The 20,037-nt window shown below is 33.9% G+C and overlaps 1 protein-coding gene across 6 annotated transcripts in view; it reads right to left on the minus strand.

Moving 5' to 3' along the window:
* RICTOR (RPTOR independent companion of MTOR complex 2) overlaps positions 1–20,037 on the minus strand; it is a 144,874-nt gene that overhangs the window by 18,068 nt on the left and 106,769 nt on the right. For 4 of the 6 annotated variants that reach the window (XM_057539902.1, XM_028169034.2, XM_028169038.2 and 1 more), the window contains 17 exons: positions 19,823–19,923; positions 17,817–17,982; positions 17,418–17,519; positions 17,249–17,295; positions 15,588–15,723; positions 14,992–15,191; positions 14,580–14,706; positions 14,024–14,188; positions 13,775–13,851; positions 13,240–13,318; positions 7,206–7,315; positions 6,663–6,750; positions 5,362–5,454; positions 4,892–4,998; positions 4,193–4,422; positions 1,778–2,786; positions 1,420–1,491 (listed from right to left, as the gene is read on the minus strand). In XM_057539902.1, coding sequence (XP_057395885.1) covers positions 1,420–1,491; positions 1,778–2,786; positions 4,193–4,422; positions 4,892–4,998; positions 5,362–5,454; positions 6,663–6,750; positions 7,206–7,315; positions 13,240–13,318; positions 13,775–13,851; positions 14,024–14,188; positions 14,580–14,706; positions 14,992–15,191; positions 15,588–15,723; positions 17,249–17,295; positions 17,418–17,519; positions 17,817–17,982; positions 19,823–19,923 — 2,909 coding nt within the window. The remainder of the gene's footprint in view (positions 1–1,419; positions 1,492–1,777; positions 2,787–4,192; positions 4,423–4,891; positions 4,999–5,361; positions 5,455–6,662; positions 6,751–7,205; positions 7,316–13,239; positions 13,319–13,774; positions 13,852–14,023; positions 14,189–14,579; positions 14,707–14,991; positions 15,192–15,587; positions 15,724–17,248; positions 17,296–17,417; positions 17,520–17,816; positions 17,983–19,822; positions 19,924–20,037) is intronic. The other 2 variants (XM_028169037.2, XM_007192178.2) reach the window with 1 other exon arrangement.

Raw genomic sequence — 20,037 nt, forward strand, 5'->3', positions numbered from 1 at the left:
GAAGAATAAGTGACAGATTTGACGAACATGAGATTTTTGTTAAGCCTTCATGCCTTTGTACAACTGTTTCTGTTTTTCTTGACTGCTTTTTCTTTTTATTTTTTCCCCTCCCAAGAAATTAAAAACATCTATTAATCCTTTATAGTGCTGATAACTTGGCATTTTATTCCAGGAGTAAAATTTCCAAATATCCTTCTCTTGATCTAACAGAGAATATAGGAAATAAGATCCTAAGAACCCAGACTGATTAGGAAATTGTGATTTGGAATAGTTGTTGTTTCTGGTTTATTCTAATAAATATTTAAGCAATGAAACTTTTTATCTGTGCTTTAATCAGTTAGATAGAAATGCCTGCTTCAGTGAGACAGAATAACCCTAACTGGGTGGTTCAGAGCTAACAGCACTTTGGTTATTGTACTGAGCTCTAAGATGGTGGAACCCTTACTGCTTATTTTGGTGTGCTACGTTACTGCCCCTGGCTGAATGCTACTAGCTGCTGTAGTCTCTGAGTTTCCAAATACTTTGTTGTAGTATAAAAGTTTCCTCCTTTGCCACCAATTTTATCAGCTCTCCTTTCCTGTCACAGTGTCCCTACCAGTAGAAGCTTATAACTGTTGCATCTATAGGCCTGAAAATCTGATAAACAAACTTGTTAGACTAAACATCAACAAACTATGAATGTGGGTCAGAGGTACTTCCTTTGAATAAAATTTGTGAACTTCACTGCATAGGTTTATACTAGTGAGCTGTTGGGAGGGATGAGGCTGTCAGGTAGATAAGACATTACTGCATAATTTATGAAATTCTACCAAACGGAATATAATTTATTATTTGCTACAAGGGATCTCTTCTACTAAATGTGTTAACATTCCTGAAACAAAATTGCTTAATAACTTAAGAATTTGGTTATATAAGAGCCAAATGGATTACATGAAAGAAATAACTATCAATAATAATAGTGGTGATAATGATGATGATAACAGCTAACTTTTATTGAGTGCTTAATATGTGCTAGGCACTAGTCTCAGTACTTGACAAATACTAATCCATTTAATAAATGAAAATGAACAATCTAAAACTAAAGAAAGTTTTTAGAAGTATTTGGTCCAACAAAAAAAGAAGGTATAGAAATTTTTGCAACGATAAAATTTAACACTGCATATCTTTTATAGGTAAAATCTACTACTTTGACCAGCTTGATCTAATCTTTAGATATGGCATAGAAATCTCCCAAATGCTCCTGTGAGCACAGGCAAACTGCTACTGCTGAATTCTGAGGGCCAAGTAATTCATTTAATGTTCATTTGGTTCCTACTTAATAATCACAGCTACTTAAACTGAAAAGAATTATACTGAAATTTTCAGTTATCTTAAAAAAAAAAAAAAAAAGTCAACTTTTGGAGCCTTAAATTGACCTACCTGAAAAGGTTGTTTGTTATTGTAGGTCTTAAGCTCCTGATTCCCCCGACATGCTTCTTTTTAAAATCGATCCTTGCAGAAGCGAGAAATAAATAAAAAAAAGCTTGTGACTTATGTGTCATTGTAAAACATATATGTTTATTTTCAGGGCCTAAAGGAGTTTCTTTTCCCCCCTCGCAGCTGCAAGAATCCATTTCAAATCATATCGGGTAACTAGGAGCTTATAGCCTACTATAGTAAACAATTATAATAGGTCAGTTCTGAGGTTTACGTAGATGTAAAACCTGGCTAATGCTTTACATTTAAGTCTGTTAAAATGCAAACATTATTGTTGATTTTAAAATGTATATTTGCTCACCTGCTTGGTGTTAACCTGGACTCAAAGCTGTTGGCTTTCATGGTGATGGTATCAGTAAACAGCACATCTTTTGCTGGAGACGCCAAAGCTTCAGAATGAGATAAGGATGGATGCATTCTTTGTTGCTGTAATCTTTTCAGTGTAGCGTAGCCAAAGGCATCTCTAGAACTTGTGTAACTAAAGTTACAGTCTGCTAGGCTTTTAATTGTAGCAATAGAGGGTGCTTTAAGGGACTGTGCTCTTCTAGGAAGTGTATGAGAAGAACCTGGAGGCACCAGGGACACTGAGTTTGATTTAGAGAGAGAGAGATGGTTAGACTGTGGCGTCAAACAGTGGCTTGTCTTAACAGTTTTAGTACTTACCACAGTACTCATACTTCCACAGTCTGTGTCCACAGTCGTAGCATCTACACCTACTGTCTCTCGTGAAGGACTTGAGCTCATTGAACTTATGCCACTTGTTGTAGTGTCTGTATTAAAACTTTGGCTACGTATCTTCATATGTGAGCTCGCTGAACTTTCTACAACTAATCTCTCTCGGCTTGTGTTTTCTCTGTGATTCTCTGTACCAAGACTCTTGGTGAATTTTAAGTCATTCTCTCCAATACTTGGAGTACTACCAGTGTCTTCAATGTGCTTATTCCCAACAAATGAAGTTTCTAATTGTAATGTTTTCTGTACTGTGGATATGGGTGTGAAATCATCACTATGATTGAAGTCAACACTGGGCTCTGTAAGCGTTCTGATCCGCCTGTTGCTTGTCTTATTTTCAGATGACAGTTTCCCTCCTTTTGGATCACTGCTACTACGATGTTTTTTATTAGGCAAAGTAAGCGAATTTAAGATACGATTCTTCACAAGTTTACTAGAAGCAAAGAAAGGGAATGAATTTTTATCCTTCATAGGTCCAGATCGATCATAAAATGCTGGCTCTGCATCTTCATTGATATCAAGGAAAAATGTACTAGTAGAGCTGCTGCCAAACCGGTCATCCTCCATTATGAACATACCTATGATCAAAGGATTAATAAAAGCAGATAAAAAAGGACAAATAATCATAGTAACTATTAGTGACATAATTCAGGAAATTTTTGTTTAATAGTCACCTGGGGAAAAATTTTTCAAAAATAAAAAGAGTTAGACTGCTGAGCCACATAAAAAGAGCTTCCTTGAGACCCAGAATTTGTCCTTGAATAAAATATAAAATTTGTCATTATGATGATCTTGTTATTTCCAAAGAAAAACTATAGAACTCATTATGTCACAGCTTGCATAAAGTTTCTTTTGATTATCCCAGTGAGTTTCCAAAACCTCCAAATATTCAAGATAAAATTAAAGGCAAAAAGGAGACTTTACCCTGGATGTTTACTCAGTTGGTACAGATTCCTGGTGGCTTATTCCTCGAATCACAATAGGCAAGAAAAATCAATCTTATAAGAAATGAATGTCCAATCTTAAGCAAACTACACTTACAAAGAACCGAGTCACAACATTTTAAATTCATGTTTAAACCAATTATATTTATTTCTCACTTTGCCTTAGGTACTAAGAAACTCATCTAAATTCAGGGCCTACCTCTAATAAAAGACTCAATCCAGGTGCCTAAGGACATCTTTGGGATTTTATTCTATTTTTATTTTTAATTTTCTGTTGAATAGTTATAAATTACTTCAAATATATTCTGAAAGAAGGCAAAATAAAATCTTAAACTTGCACACTGCACTGTATTTCCATATTTTGCCAATTCTAAGATATACATTTTTCACACTTAAAATCTCTAAAATCAGCATGCATCTTGCAATAGGCAGCATTTTTTTTTTTCTTAAACAGTGGTGCATATTATAATTTATGGTATCTTAGATCTGGTGAAATATGGCTTGATAAATATTGCACTATCTTCTTTAAAAAAAAACAGTGTCTTAAACTTTCTGCACCTAGTAGCATTTAGTACAGGGCTTAAAACCGCAAACCATTTTTCATTTAATTGATTTTTGATACTCCATCTTTTAACAGTTTCGCTAATTTTAAAATTTAGCTCTTCTTTCAAAGATGAGTATATGAATATAATATCTCTTAAATATATTCTAGTTCAACAACCCTATATCTGAAAAATGAACAAAAGAATTAGGTAAATGAAGAAAGTAGATGAATAAACATTTACTTATTAGAAATTGCAAAAAAGGGGAATGGTTCTTCTGGGACATGGCTTATTATTTAACTCTGTAAGTAGGATTTTCCAAGGCCTATTTAGAAAGCAAAAGGGAGAGAACAATGTAGGTTGGTAGCATTCTCCAAGACGCTATTACTGCCAAATTATCTCAGAGAAAAGTAAATTAAGAATGTAAAATTCATTTAAATTTCGATATCACAAGTGTTAGTTTCGGCTAACTTTATGTGACCCTGTCACAATACTCACTTGATGGCGCAGATTCACTTTCACTATTATGTCTAGAGCTGGTTGACTCTGAGTTCAAACTCAGGGTGCTTGGAACAGATGAGAGTTCATTACAGAGTTGTTCTACATCATCTGGAACCACTGGCCACAGATGTTTGCGACTGTGCCTTACAGCATCCCAGCTGTGACATTTTAGAATATCACAGCCTTGTTTGGTTTTGGCTATGAGCCCAAGCACATATACACAGGTCCTGTAAGTAAAAGATGTAGTAATGACAGTTTATAATTCCAAACTGAGATTTCTTAAAGCAACCATAAAATATTAGTTTGCTATATGTACATTTGCGTTTTCTTTAATAGCCATTAAAAATAACATGAAAACCTTCATAATAAAAATATTAATTACAAGGAAAAAATCTAAAAGAACATTGTGATTAGGGAAAAAATATATATACATTAGCTTTTCTGAAATAAATTTGGAATATTTGCGCTAATGGACTACTGGATTATTTGGACACACTATACTCTCACTGTTTATCTGCAAGGTAAATGTCAATATTACAATGATAAGAATAAAATATCAATAATATTAAACAAGGAGTTCCTTAAGATGTTTAACTTGATGCACTGAAAAACTGCAATCATAAAATACTCTTCTTTCACACCCATCTGTGAACAAAAATATATACTTTAGAAAGATTTCTGAGTTAAATGACACACCCTCTGATGGAAAGAACTTCACACTGTTTTGCAAGTTTTAGTATATCTGGAATCACATTTTCTTCCTGTAGCAAATTGAGACCCCAATTTGATGAGCCAATATTTCCCTAAAAGAAAAGAAATCACATATCAAATATATTTACAAGACTAACTCCTTCAAGAGATTTGGAAAGCTACCCAAAAAAACAAAAAATTTAACCACGTCTATAAGAGAGAAAGAACTGTGAAAAAAACCTCACATAAGGAACTTTAGGAATTAAAGTTCCATTTGTCTCAGCAAGAAAATTAATAGTTTAATCATTTATTTTCCAACATAAAATAATATTTAAATGGGCAGGAACAATCTTTGTTTTAGAATACTAATCTAAGAACACGTTCCAAATAAAATTATTTTTATTTATTTAATATTAACAGGAAAATGAGTAAAATCTAAAAATTAAGAAGATCTTACAGAAGTGTTTATTACAAACCAAGGCCCATAGAGATGCTTTCAGTTTTTTAATTTCTTCCCATTTATCCAAATCTGGTGTACGGACACTGTGACAGAGTTCTGTAATAATATTCTGGAGAGAGGAAAAAAATACCTATGATTATCAGTATGTCTTTAACATATTTTCTTATTGTATCTTAAAACCGATTTAAGGTTTGTATTTAGTAATTTCTGCGTATTTAAAATCCTAAAATAATTTTACGTCGAATTTCTTAAGAAGCAGCATTAGGACATGGGCTCTGAATTCATATACTAGAGTTAGAACTTATTAGCTAAGTGGCCAAGAGCAAGTTACTTAATCTCCCCATGTCTTGATTTCCTAAACTCTGTTTCATAAAGTTTAATGATTTAATGAATTATTACGTAAGTGTAACAAAGTACTTGGGACTTACTATTAGAAAAATGTTAGCCATTAACAATCATTATTTCTTTTAGATAGAAAATAACAAATTAACACCTAGACTTTATCATACTATGTAGGTAATGACACTGAGAAAATCATTTAAACTTTCAGTGAATTTTTTAAAAATTAATATAAAGATACACACCTCAATAGTCTTCACAGACAGTATAAAAATACATGAAACTGCGAAGTATAGTTATGTAAAACTTTTGCTCCTGAAATGAACACTGATATGAAAAGGAACTAAATTGCTAGGTTACTATTGTTCAGAAACACACACAAATACTTCTGTAACCATTCCTAAAATAAGAAAAGGGTTACATTTATTGAAAACACCTAGTAGCAAGACATATTCCCAGCCAAAATCTGGCGTGCATACTATACTCAAAGAACAACTGCTTGTCTAAGCCTTACATTACATGAAATATATGAAAATAGTGAGGCACTAACAAACAGCAACTGATACTTTCAGTTTGTTGCTCACCAAAGGTAACTGAATGTGTTTCAGGTTCAGTTTAACTTCCCAACAAGAGGAATGAAGAAACTCAATTTTTCAGTATGTTTTTACTAAGGAGATGAACTTCCCAAATGAACTAGAAAGGAAAGAACTCAGACCTTCACTGGATTACTTACTCTACATAACAAATCAGCTATGCAAATGGTCGTATGCAAGTCAGGGAAATGCATGCAAGCCAGTAATATCTCTAAGAACTGCAAACAAAGAATGCTAAGTCAATTACAAGATGGATGGCTTTAAAAGCAAATATGCCACTGACTTTCTGAAGGCTTTTGAGACGTTTCTGAAAAGATAATACTTTAGCAATATTAAGTTTTTTCTACTACTGTAGCTACTTAAAATAAGCAAATTATGTTTTTACCTGTACTTCCAACAAATGACAGCCTGTTTTGTGGTGTACCAGTTGTCCGTAAAGGTGTACAGGTAGGTAGACATGAGGACGGTGTAATCTAGTATAATAAAAATGATTGATATATCTATTGGTTCATTTTAAATAAGCTAATTTAAAAAATGACTTACAATAAAGTATTAGATAAACAGAATTAGACATAATCACTTAGCATAAATAAAAATACGGAGGTGGAAAGGCATGAGAATTCTTCTAGAAAAATAATAGTTTAGTTGATCTCTGAGTAATGCTAAGAGAACTAAGACAAGAAAGACACACTAGGGTAAGGACATGGAGGGATCTGAACGCTATATTAGTCAGGGTATTCAAGTTATGAATGTCACTGAATTTTTGAACATTCAATGCTGTGCTTTAAAAAGATTTTTCCTATGTCAGTGTAAGAAACAAAATAACCAACTACTCAGAAAACTTTAAAAAGTAATGATTTATAATAATTTGGTTTTAAATTTTATGTTTGAGGACTAGCAATAAATTATTCCATTAACTGGACTATACCTTTGGTTACTCCGACGAACATAGTTGTCACCATCAATTGGCTTTCGGTAAGTAGTAAGTGCTTCATTAAGTTGTTCTTCAATCAAGTCAACATATTTTGAATTATATTCCTAGAAGATAATATTGTTTTAATTATATATATCATAACAACATTCACTAAATTTCTAATATGTTAGGTACCTAACAAATCTTTGGAAGCATAAATATGAGAAAAATGAACATCTGTTCAGGAAATTTAAGAAATTTTTGAAAAGAATAGATAGAACAAGGTATTATGAATGCAAATGTTCTATCACATCCATACCTGTAAGCTTTCTGCTTATACTCTTTTCCTCATTTTCAATTAATATTTTAGGGTCCATATAAGTAAGCTAAAAAAATTTTTTTTGTCATAATTGAATTCCTGTCCCCATTAAAAAAATAAACAGCTTTTTATTTATTTGTTTATTTATTTATTTATTTTTGGCTGTGTTGGGTCTTCGTTGCTGCGCACAGGCTTTCTCTAGTTGTGGCGAGTGGGGGCTACTCTTCGCTGCGGTGCGTGGGCTTCTCATTGCGGTGGCTTCTCTTGTTGCAGAGCAGGGGCTCTAGGTGCGAGGGCTTCCGTAGTTGTGGCATGCGGCCTTGGTAGTTGTGGCATGCAGCCTCAGCAGTTGTGTCTCACGGGCTCTAAAGCACAGGCTCAGCAGTTGTGGCGCACGGGCTTAGTTGCTCCACGGCATGTGGGATATTCCCGGACCAGGGCTCGAACCTGTGTCCCCTGCATTGGCAGGCAGATTCTTAACCACTGTGCCACCAGGGAAGTCCCAAAACTAGCTTCTTAATATTAAACCCTGAAGATATTCACTAGAAATTTTAAAAGGAAATTAACTGAGTTCTACCATTTTAGCACCTTTTGGTAAGAAACAATCTCTCTCCCTTTAAATCAGGTCAAATGTAAAAAATATTTCCAACTAAAACTTGGAAAATTTCTAGTTAAATTCTTTAAACCGAGACAGTCAATCACACCATCTTTATTGCAAAAGATCTCCACTTTAAATTGTTTAGAAGGAATTGGTAGAAACTCTGAAAAGCAATTTGGCAGTATTTATCAAAACTTTACATTCACATACTTTTTGACTCAACAATTATACTTTAGAAATTTGTTCAAAAGATATACTTGCACAAGTATGCAAAGATATACGTGCAAGAATATCCAGCAAACACTGTTTACAAAACTAAAAACTTGGAAACAGTCTAAATGCCCATAATACAGGAGTGATTATAAAAATTAGGGTACATTGCTATAATTTACTATGCAGCCATTAAAGAGAATTAGATAGCTCTAAATGCACAGCTCTGAAAAGATCTCTTAGATATACTGCTAAACAAAAAAATTAAATACAATTTTATTTATAGCTGTGAATGGATTCATTTGTATTTTTATATGAAGAATATATACTTATAGATGCACAAAACATCTTTGAATGCACACAAAATATTAACAGACATTATCTTCAGAAAAGATAGAAAAAGGGGGCAGGGAGACATTTTTCATTTTAAACCATTTTAGACTACTTGAATTTGGTGGGTTACCTTAACTCCCTACTTAGAGACTCTAAAAACTTACTTTTCCTGCTTTTCTTTTAGGTTCTTTACTTTGCAAAAGTAATATAAGATTTTAATTATGTTATCAGCATACCAAATTTCTACTACTGCTACTACAACCACTATATTACTCTATATACTATACTACCATAATCTCCTCTATACATGAACATCTCAGTACAAAAATTCTAATTAAGGAAAGTATTTTGAGCTTTATGCAGGAATAGTTACATTCACGTGGTGTTGCCTGGTTAGTCTTTTGACCAGTGGCATCCATGTGGAAAACACTAGCAAAGTTGAGGGGTATGGTTTATAGCTATGAAATGCACTGAGTTTCTGATGTGGATCATCTTGAGGATTCTGCCCAAAAGGACCTACTGGAGGAGCAAGAAGACCCCAAATGAGGGTGAACCTCTAGCTACTAGGAGGTATTGTAAGTAGGCAGCCAGAGGAGCCATTGATCCAGTCAAGGGAACTGCAAATGAGAGATCCCCAGAGTGAGGTCTTTGAGGAATTCACAAACATAACCCTAGAGTAAAAGAATCAACATCTGAAATCTGCCCCACTCAAAGCTAACAACCCCAGATAACAGCTGCATCAGTTCAGTAAGACTGTCCATGACCCTGTACCCCTTCCTCCTCCTCCTCCTCCTGCTCTAAAGCTGGAGAGGCTCCAAATTTGCAGCTGGTAAATGGGGAGGAGACAAATAATAAAGAGTGATGAAATGAACCATATCCTCCCTCCATTGCAGGTTTCTAAGTCTATACCAAGCCTGCGCTAGGGATGAAAGTTTTAAATTGAATGAGTGAATTTTCAATATTATTCAGGCCTGGATGCTTTATTACCTAGAAAAAGAGACAGTCTCAACTTTATCTTGGCATGCTGCAAGCTACTGGGAGGAAATCAAATATAGTGGAAAGAACATGGGCTTTGGAATCAAAAAGTGCCCCTGCTCTGTTATTTTCAAGCTCTGTGACCTAGGATAAATTAGTTTACTCATCTTAGCTTCCACATTTTCATTCACAACATAGAAATAATACAAAAACATTTCACAGGGTTGCTGTGAGGATTAAGTGAGGTAATACTTGAAAGGCACTAAGTTTAATGGTAGGCAATCACTAAGTTAGTTCCCTTCCCTTTCTCCCTTTCTCTGATTAATTTGAGAAAGTAGACTATACTGTCTTTATTTTTATATCTCACATTTACTGCCTAACTAACAGCAATTCAGCATCTGTTTATAACTTGTTACTGAAATTGCTCTCGCAAAATTCACCAATGACCTGTCACCTTCAACAGGCTTTTTTTCTAGTGTTCACCTTACCTGACCTCTCTCAAGAATATATACCACTGGCCTCTCCTTCCTGAAGCATCCTTTAGTGAAGCCATGCTGATAATTTTTTCCTCAGTATCCCTGTCCTTTTATTCCCCTCATTAAAGCAGAGTGTTCAGGCTTCCCTGTTGGCACAGTGGTTAAGAATCCGCCTGACACGAGTTCGAGTCCCGGTCTGGGACGATCCCACATGCTGCAGAGCAACTAAGCCCGTGCGCCACAACTACTGAGCCTGCGCTCTAGAGCCCGCGAGCCACAACTACTGAAGCCCGCACGCCTAGAGCCCATGCTCTGCAACAAGAGAAGCTGCCACAATGAGAAGCCCGCACACCGCAACAAAGAGTAGCCCCCGCTCTCTGCAACTAGAGAAAGGCTGCGCACAACAACGAAGACCCAACGCAGCCAAAAATTAAAAATAAATAAATAAATAAAGTTATATATTAAAAAAAGCATAAAGATAAAAAAAAAAAGCAGAGTGTTCTCTAGGGAGCAATTTCCAGTTTTATTTCTTTGTTCTTTGCATTTTCCTTGGTGATCTCACTCAATTCAAATTTCAACTACTACTATTCACTGACAACTCCCAAACTTCTATCTTCAGCTCACATCTGAGCTCCAGATCCACATTTCCAAATATTTTCTGGATACTATCACTTGCCATACAACAGGCAATACCAGTTCAACTTATTCAAAATTCATTATCCTCATTCCTGCAAACCATCTTTTGTAATCACAATCTTTTAATGCTAAGCCATTATGTATTCAGTCATTCAAATCAGAAACCTTAAGTGTCAAGTGGGACCCCTCATACATTACATCCAATCAGTTCACAAATCCTGTCCATCTTATTTCAAAAATATCCAGAAAATGTGTCCCTGACTATTGAACCTAACCACCACTGAAGTCCATGCTTTTATCAATTTTGCTTCTAAACTGGTCTCAGTATTCCTAGATTCCTTTACCTTTGATGATCAAACTTCTGCTACTACACCGTGATCTTTTTCTAAAGTATAGTTCTGATCATGAATATTCTTTACACTTGTAAAGATTCCTCCACTTCCTACAAAATTGAAATCCCTTAGTATGACACAATGTGGCTTATAAAAGCCTAGTTCTAATTCTAATTCAATCTAGTTCTAATTCACCATTCCATCCTCATCTTGCCACACCCCACTTATCCTAGCCCCACCCGCACTGGAATATGGCTTTCCTCACAAGTCTGTGAAGTTTCAGTAACCTATACAGATTTATTATTCTGCCCCCTCATCCTTGAACATCCTTCTTCCAATTTATTTGACTATTTACACCTCAAGACCGCTTCAAATATCACATCCTCTCCTCTGCCTAACATTTTTTTTTGCTAATCCCTAAGGCAGAATCATTAACCCTTCTTCTGTTTCCTTATACACGACACATAATTTTGTTATATCAGTTAATATTTTGTACCTACTATCTGAAAGTGCTGTACCAGATTTGCTAAGCAATTTCCTAATATAATTTGTATAATAAGGTGACCAATCTTATTATGGTAACTAGTTTAAACATCTTCTATTTAGAAAATAAAACTATCATATATCATATCTCTTTTTTTTTTTTTTTTTTTTTTTTTTTTGGCTGCACTGGGCTTCATTGCTGCATGTGGGCTTTCTCTAGTTGCGGCCAGTGGGGGCTACTCTATGTTGCAGTGTGCGGGGCTTCTCATTACGGTGGCTTCTCTTGTTGCAAAGGATGGGCTCTAGGCATGCAGGCTTCAGTAGTTGCAGCATGCAGGCCCCAGAGCACACGGGCTTCAGTAGTTGTGGCTTGCGGGCTCAGTAGTTGTGGCGCACGGGCTTAGTTGCCCCACAGCATGTGGGTTCTTCACGGACCAGGAATCGAACCCATGTCCCCTACATGGGCAGGCGGATTCTTAACCACTGGACCACCAGGGAAGTTCAAAACTATCACATCTTTATTTTAGTTTTCTAATTCACCAATTACTGAAAGACTTCAGGCCTGCAGTTGTACACTTTATAGTATTTTTTTCCCTTTTTTCTTCCAGTTTTATTGAGATACAACTGACAGACAGTACTGTATAAGTCTAAGGAGTACAGCACAATGATATGACTTACACACATCATGAAAGGATCATCAAAATAAGTTTAGTGAACATCCATCATCTCATACAGATACAAAATTAAAGAAATAAAAAAAAAATTTTCCCTTGTGATAAGAACTCCTAGGATTTACTCTCTCGACAACTTTCATATATAACATACAGCTGTGTTAATTATATTTATCATGTTGTACGTTATCCCTAGTACTTATTTATAACTGGAAGTTTGTATCATTTGACTGCCTTCATCCAATTCCCTCTCCCCCCACACCCCACCTCTGGTAACTATAACAATAGCTATAGTATTTTTTAAAAATGAGAATATCTTATGAAACATGGTTCAATATAGACAATATAAATAACGATCTGAAATAATGGAAAATCTGAAAATCATTTACATTAGGATTGATTATTCCATGAGATTCTAAGATGCTTTGACAATTTACAATGCTTCAAACGAAAGCATTGCACTGAAGTCAGAGTGATGACCATCTAAAGAAAAGCTAGTAAGTTAATACCTTCAAACTACTCCCTTCTTCTTAGATTTCCCTATTATATACAACAGCAAGAAGTCTGCTCTCAGATTTATGAAAAGTACACCTTAAAATGAAGTTTAATTAGATTATTATATCTGCTTGGTAGAACTGTTTTATAATCTTCATTTAGGAAAACTGTTTTAGTTTCAGCTTAAAAGGGGTGCGAAAGGAACCCAAGAATAAAAGAAATGATGGTAAGTAGGGTTGACAAACGATACCAATAGATTATATCAATTAAATTGAAAGCAAAATTTCAACAGAATTTACACAAAATCAATAGTTCGCTATAAAATAACTATAGTTTAAAAAATGGATAAATATGAATACAAATAATTATACAGAATTTTAAGACTTGACTTCACATGAATGTTTAAATATTTAACTTTTTTAGTTTCAAAATACTGACGATATTTTTTAAATCCTCTAAATTCACAATCTATTTCCCAAGATAAAAAGATACAAATTGAAACTTATTCAATAGGAAGTTACCTTGTGCCACTTTTCCAATTGTTTTGCTACATAACCCCTTTCATTCAAATAGGAAAACCCTTTTGGAATGGAGAGAAATCTGTAAATTAAAACAGGCAATAGTTTAACATTGAGTCTCACAAAAAATGTTTAAGGAGCTAAAATATCTCAAACAAAATATGTTTAAGGAGGTAAAAGACTTTAAGAACAGCTCCTTCCTAAAACTAAAAGGTCAATTATTATTCATTGTAATTTCAAATACAAATAAATTTTCATAATCTTTGCAAAAACATGTGAATCCAACCACAGTAAAGAAAATGTCATGAAAAGAATGAGGACACATGGAAATGTAAAAGAAACATTAAGAAAAACAACGAAAAGACAGAGTTTCAGTATTAAAGGATGTCCAATATTCTAAAATAGGCCTCTTTCAGAAGTTAACAAGCTAAACTCTTTAGAGTGCTTCCTTTACAGATTTGAATCCAGCTTTAATACACACTGCCAGAGAGAACACAACAGAAAACATAACTATAAGAAAATTTTTCTTAAAATTTACCTCAGGAGGAGAAGCAAACCCTTGTCCCCAAGGTGAGATAAAGCTGGCTTCATCTGAATAAGAGCATGAAGATTGGCCTAAAAGAAATAATTATTAGGCAAATTAATAACTGCATGAAGATAGTAAATTCTCTATTTCTAAAACCACTATATTATATACATTATAATTTCACATAATTTTCTATCAAATTTGAATATTTTAATAAAAATTCATGTCTAAGGGTTTTATTATAAAATAATGAAACTTTACCTTGTCTTCACACGCTTCATCGAGAATATCAAGAGCTTCAGAAGAAATCGTTTTGTTTTTATCATGCAGCTGGGTCACTAGTAATTCAATTCCCCAATTATTGAAGAATTCAACATTAGCTCTCAATAATACTCTTAAATGTTTTGTTGCATACAGCCTGCAAGCCTATAAAGATAAATAAGAACATTAAAAAAAAAAAAAGAAAAAAAACACCACCCAAACTTCACTATGGACGGTCTATTCGACTTTGTTTTGGGACAGTTCTGCTACTTGAAAAGGGCAGAAAGACTGGAATTGATGGTCTAGCCCTTGATATGAATATTTTTTTAGTCCAAGTAAAGTAAAATACTTCTGTTTTGATCTAGCTGCTTCTTTCCCTTTATATAAAAATATGTGTACTGTATTGAGTTCTTTGGAGGAACTAAAATTTAAAAGTAAACTAAAATTCCATCCCATAGTCTTAGAATTTATAATTAGTTTTATGAGGCCAAAATTTATAAAATACTGAATTAACTGGTTATGAAATATACAGTTTTATTGCCTATATTATACTCACATCAGTGGCTGCCGTTAAGATTTTGGAAAGTATGACCCTAGCCAATCCATCTCTGCTATAGTCCAAGCTCGAAACAGTCAGTTTCAGCAAGTGATCTTGGTTTTTCAAGGAGCAAAGGTTAAGTAAACTAAAATAAGGATGAAAATAATGAAGGTTACTAGAAATTACTGTATTGATTCATTAATTCAACAAATACTTTTAAATTCCTAATAAATAAGCATTTCTAAAAGAAAGCACTTAATAAATATCACATTTAAAAAAAAGCATCAGAGCATCAAGACAACTCTAAATATTTTTTTGCATTTTAATAAAAACTTACCAAACACAGGTACACAGACTAAAAAGCATGCCCTTTCTGATCACATTAAAAATAGTTTAGGTATATACTGAAACAGAATTTAGGAATGCTCACCATTGAAATACACTGCATTTTTCCAGCATTTTGACTCCATGAGGGTGGCAAGAAAGTGTTCCAATAAATAAAAAGTAGTGTTGACTAAGAGTAGTCAATAAACCATTATTTTGAAGACTTCTTTCAGGTTTCATGCCAGACGAGGCATTGAGCCACTGAACAATATCCTTTACTAGGTCTTCTAAGTATCCTTGCCCATCCTAAAAGCAAATACATTACGATATTGCTAGAAAAGGACTTAGTGCCTACAATTACAAAAATCACCTCTAATCAAGTCCAAAAAATTTAATGATAATGATGAAGTTACTAATAACAGATATCAATCACTGAGTATCTGTTCTTTTTAATCCCATTCAACACTGTGCTGCATGAGGTGGTGTTATTTTCCATCTTACAAGGAGAAAACCAGGTCTTCTAGAGGCAAATTAATTGTCCAAAGTCACATAAATAGCTAGTGACTAAGTCAGGATAAAAATCTAGGTTTGGTCTCATTCTCAATGTTTCTAAATATAGCTTATGCCTATTCAGAAATAAAAGGAAGGGGGCAAATTCAGTGAAAAACATTTACTCTGGAAAATATACAAAGTGCTTATTACCTCTTCAGACTCAAGAAGAAATTCTGTAAACTGGCAACCCACAACTGTGAGCTGCTTGGACTTGGCAAAATCCAGATCCAGATTGGCATATAATTTACTGCTGGGCTTGTAAAAATAAAGTAGTCTTCGTACAAACCTACAATCAAAATAAAAAATCAGCAACAAAGTAATAAACCAAATAATTCTTTTAGACTCTTAACCACAACTTATGATATAATAAGGTTTTGAATATGTTTTGGGTTTAAACCATTGAGCTAAATGGCAAGAAATTTAATAAACACATTTGGTACATTCCACACACAAACCAACCATAAAAAACAACAAAAAATCCCCTTCATTATAAAAAGTATCTTTGTGAAATAAGAATTTTATGGTGAGATGCCTGACAGAAATAGTGGAGAAGAAAGATGCTAGCAGGAAAATTGCAGATATAACATAGCTAGAAGATACAGTTGGAGAATATGAGGAAGTCAGCTGGATATAAATTTTCATTCTTTTTTTTCTTTCTTTTGAAATGCACACATTTTATTTTACTATCAGGTCTTTTTTTCTTTTCAACTCTCTTTTAATCCAGAATATATAAATTTTTTTCTGTACTGTACTTTATCAAGAACTTTGTCCCATGGCTCTATAAAATAATCTTATACTAGATAATTGTAAGCAAATGTTACCACACTATGATTTTATCAGTTTTTCACCATTAGGCAAAAAGTCAACCATAAAAGCTCCAGGTAAAATTTAAGCAACTGAATTTATAAAGCAATGGATGATATTTCAATGTTATAATTTTCCACATTATGTTCTAAGCTTCCATGGAATTAAGTTCAATTTAATTTCGAGCACTACAATCCAATCTAATAAAGGTGCCAGATCCAGGAGTTGGAGAAACAAAGTTGAGTGAGACTTCACCTCTGTTCTCAAGGAGTCTGAAAAGTTAGTGCTATGCTTCTTTACCCCAATGTAATTCTTATGTTCTATATATTTCTCAAAACTTAATACAGATATTAAGTTAAATATCACTGAGTAGATGAATATAATCATTTATAATGTCAATGATATGAACTTCTCAAAAACATGAAGTAAAGCCCCTCTTATCCAATGGGATCAACACTGGTGGTTGGTTAGTCTAAACTTAGAAGGAGTAAAAATGCATGAGGTACTAGAAAACAGCACAATACCCTGAAGTACTGTATATGCTATAAACATTAGCATGTTTTATGGAAGGTGTGGTTGGTTACAAGGAGTGTAAAAAGGAAGAAGAATGAATAACCCTTCAAAGTCAGATGCAAAAGAAAGTAGAATTGGAATATTTAAAATGGCCATCATTTTGATAGGGAGACACTATGTCCTTATTATGTCATTCTCATACATTAGGGCTAAGATAAGTACATGGCTGATATTCCTCGATTTGAGAAACTTTAATCTCAAGTATTTCGTTTGTTCCAAAACTAAAACCAGAATGTAAATAACCAGAAAAAGAATTAGCTGATGCTTTTTGGTTGTAAAATACCAACTATATATAAATATATATATATGTATCTACTGAATACCAACTATTAAAATGTACGTATGTATCTTTAAAACATTATTACTTTTAGTAGGTATGAGGCATAATATAATTCAAATCTAAGTGCTTTAAATGCAAAACAGTTCTTACATACCTGTGCAGCTGTTCATCTTTATAGTTTCTTAGATTTACATTTGGCCACTAGAAAAACATAATACATTATATTATGTATTTGTCAATTCCTAAACATATAATTATGATGAAGTACAATGAATAAGAAAATGAAAACAATCAAGCCATTACCAAGAAGTATCCTATCATACCTTAAGAATGGTCCCTATAAGATTCCAATTCCATTCAAGATTCTCTTTATGTTGAAGGACTTGGCTATCTCTAAGGTTCATTAAAAGAGCTTCCTCTGTATCCTAAAATCACCAGAAAGTAATATGAAATATTAAGACAAATTGGCCTCACATCAAAAAACTAACTTCAAATTTTAAAAACAAAATGGAAGGTTTTTCATTTAAGGAAGATTATCAAGGTTTTCTAACTTTAAAAAGTTATAAAAACACAGCTCCACTGCCTAGTCATTATAAAACTTAGAAGCCTTCTGAAAATCCATATGCATGAATAATACTGCAAATTCAAGCATGTATGCCTACTAAAATACAGTGGTTAAGAATTAGGAAATTAAACTGAAAATTGCATCTTCACGTCAGTACCTTAAGAACAAATATATCTTTCTGAACTCGCAGATATTGATCCCGTTTCTGGTGTGTTGCAATTGCTTTCTGAATAATGTGATCTAAATGAAGGCTATAAGGCTTAGGTCCTCGTTTCTTCATTTCATGGAAGCGTTTTAAACAGTTCAAGGCTGCACTGGCTCGCCTAATGAGAAAAAAATTAGTACAATTAATACAAGGCTAGTGTAATTTTAGGGAGATCACTTTGGTAAATTATTCTATTAAAACTTACATAAATCCATGCTAGAGACTGTTACTAAAAAGTAAATTACTTAACCAAATTTAGAACCACAAAGAAAAAAAACAAGAACACTGCTGATTTGTATGAAGAAACACTAATTATTTAGATTCAACAAAACATACTAATCTTTTCTTCTATGGTGGTGAGTACTTTTTGTATGTTAGTTTTAAGAACTCCTTCCTCAGGGTCAGAACCTAGTGACCTTACTTTCTTATTAAAGTTTTAAAACTCTGCTTTTCACATTTAAGTCCTTAATCCATATGAAATTGATTTTTGTTTATGATATGAGGTTGGATAACCAATGATTCCAGTATCAACTGAACAGTCTCTATTTTCCCCACTAATCTGCAATTGTAAATGGAATCCTTTTAAAAATTATTTTATTTTTTAAACTAATTAATTATTTATTTTGGCTGTGTTGGGTCTTCGTTGCTGTGCACAGGCGTTCTCTAGTTGAGGCTAGTGGGGGCTACTGCTTATTACGGTGCGCGGGCCTCTTACTGCTGTGGCTTCCCTTGTTGTGGAGCACAGGCTCTAAGCGCACGGGCTTCAGTAGTTGCAGCACGCGGGCTGAGTAGTTGTGGCTTCTGGGCTCTAGAGCACAGGTTCAGTAGTCGTAGCGCACGGGCTTAGTTGCTCCGTGGCATGTGGGATCTTCCCGGACCAGGGATCGAACCCGTGTCTCCTGCATTGGCAGGTGGATTCTTAACCACTGTGCCACCAGGGAAGTCCCTAGAAATTATTTTAAATTCCCTTTTTGTGGTGCATAAAATACAGTTTTCTAGAATTTGGTAGTGATCAAGTCTCAACTTCAGAAGTTCTGGTAAATACAAATCAGATTTAAAATTTAAAAACCTTAGGATGTGCCCAGATTGGCAAGTATTTATCAGTAAAGAGCTTACCGAGCTAAAAAAATCTTTCTTAGATTATTACTGGAATTTTGAAGGTAAATTTGAATTCCTGATGAACACTAAATACCATGGCCATAATCTGACCCAGAGTTCAGGTCTATCAGGCTTTGGGCAGGTACGTTTTTCCATCAAGAAACTACTAAAATAAAAGTTGAATGCCACCACTACCAATGTTAGCCTAAGAGTCAGAGCTGATGGTCCCTAATGCCCTCAGTTTATAATACAACTTCAGTCTGTTAAGTAATAGTATTTTCACTGACAGATTTAAAACTAATAAACAAAGTATTATTTATTTATAGTGAGGCCCTTATGTGTACTTTTGAATTAATAAAGCTAACTAAACTTTTGAGAAATGTATTATAACATAACAAAAATTCCTAGTTCTGAATAGCCAATGAACTACATTTCAAAACACTACAAAAAAAAATAATGAAGCCTAAATATATAAATTCCAACTTTCTTTTTCCAACATTTTTAACCACACATACAAAAGAATACACTGTTAGTCTTTGTGCTTTAATTTGAAATAATTCAGACATTGAAAAAGAGACTGAACTGTTGCTCAAAACATAAAACAGTCCAAAACACTCTCAATCCCAATATTTTTACTGATCTGGTAGAAAGTTTATGTCCTTGTCCAGAAACATGCTTTCACTCTGTAGCCTAAAATACAAATTATTTTTAAAAACTGTTAATTTTCCTCTTATCCAAAGGCTTCCCTAAATAATTCCCAGGCATAACCTATATATACTACTTTCTTATAAAGAAGATAAGGTCATCTAAGTGGGTATTAAATATACAGGCACAAGCTTTGCTAGAGCTCTGATACTTACAGTCTCTTTTCCTTAGGGATATCAAAGGATGCAGCCATATTCATTAGGGTTGGCAGGCAGTGCAAATGATGGCTATGTGAATGAGGAAGAATTGTGTTTGCCTAAAATGAACCATAATATTTTTGAAAAATAGAGTATTTTATGTTACAGATTATCCACAGATATAATGCTAAAAGGTTTTACTCATGAATTATTCATTTTCTAATATATACTTA

Source organism: Balaenoptera acutorostrata, chromosome 2 (genome assembly GCF_949987535.1).
Source record: "Balaenoptera acutorostrata chromosome 2, mBalAcu1.1, whole genome shotgun sequence".
NCBI classification, from domain to species: Eukaryota; Metazoa; Chordata; class Mammalia; order Artiodactyla; family Balaenopteridae; genus Balaenoptera; species Balaenoptera acutorostrata.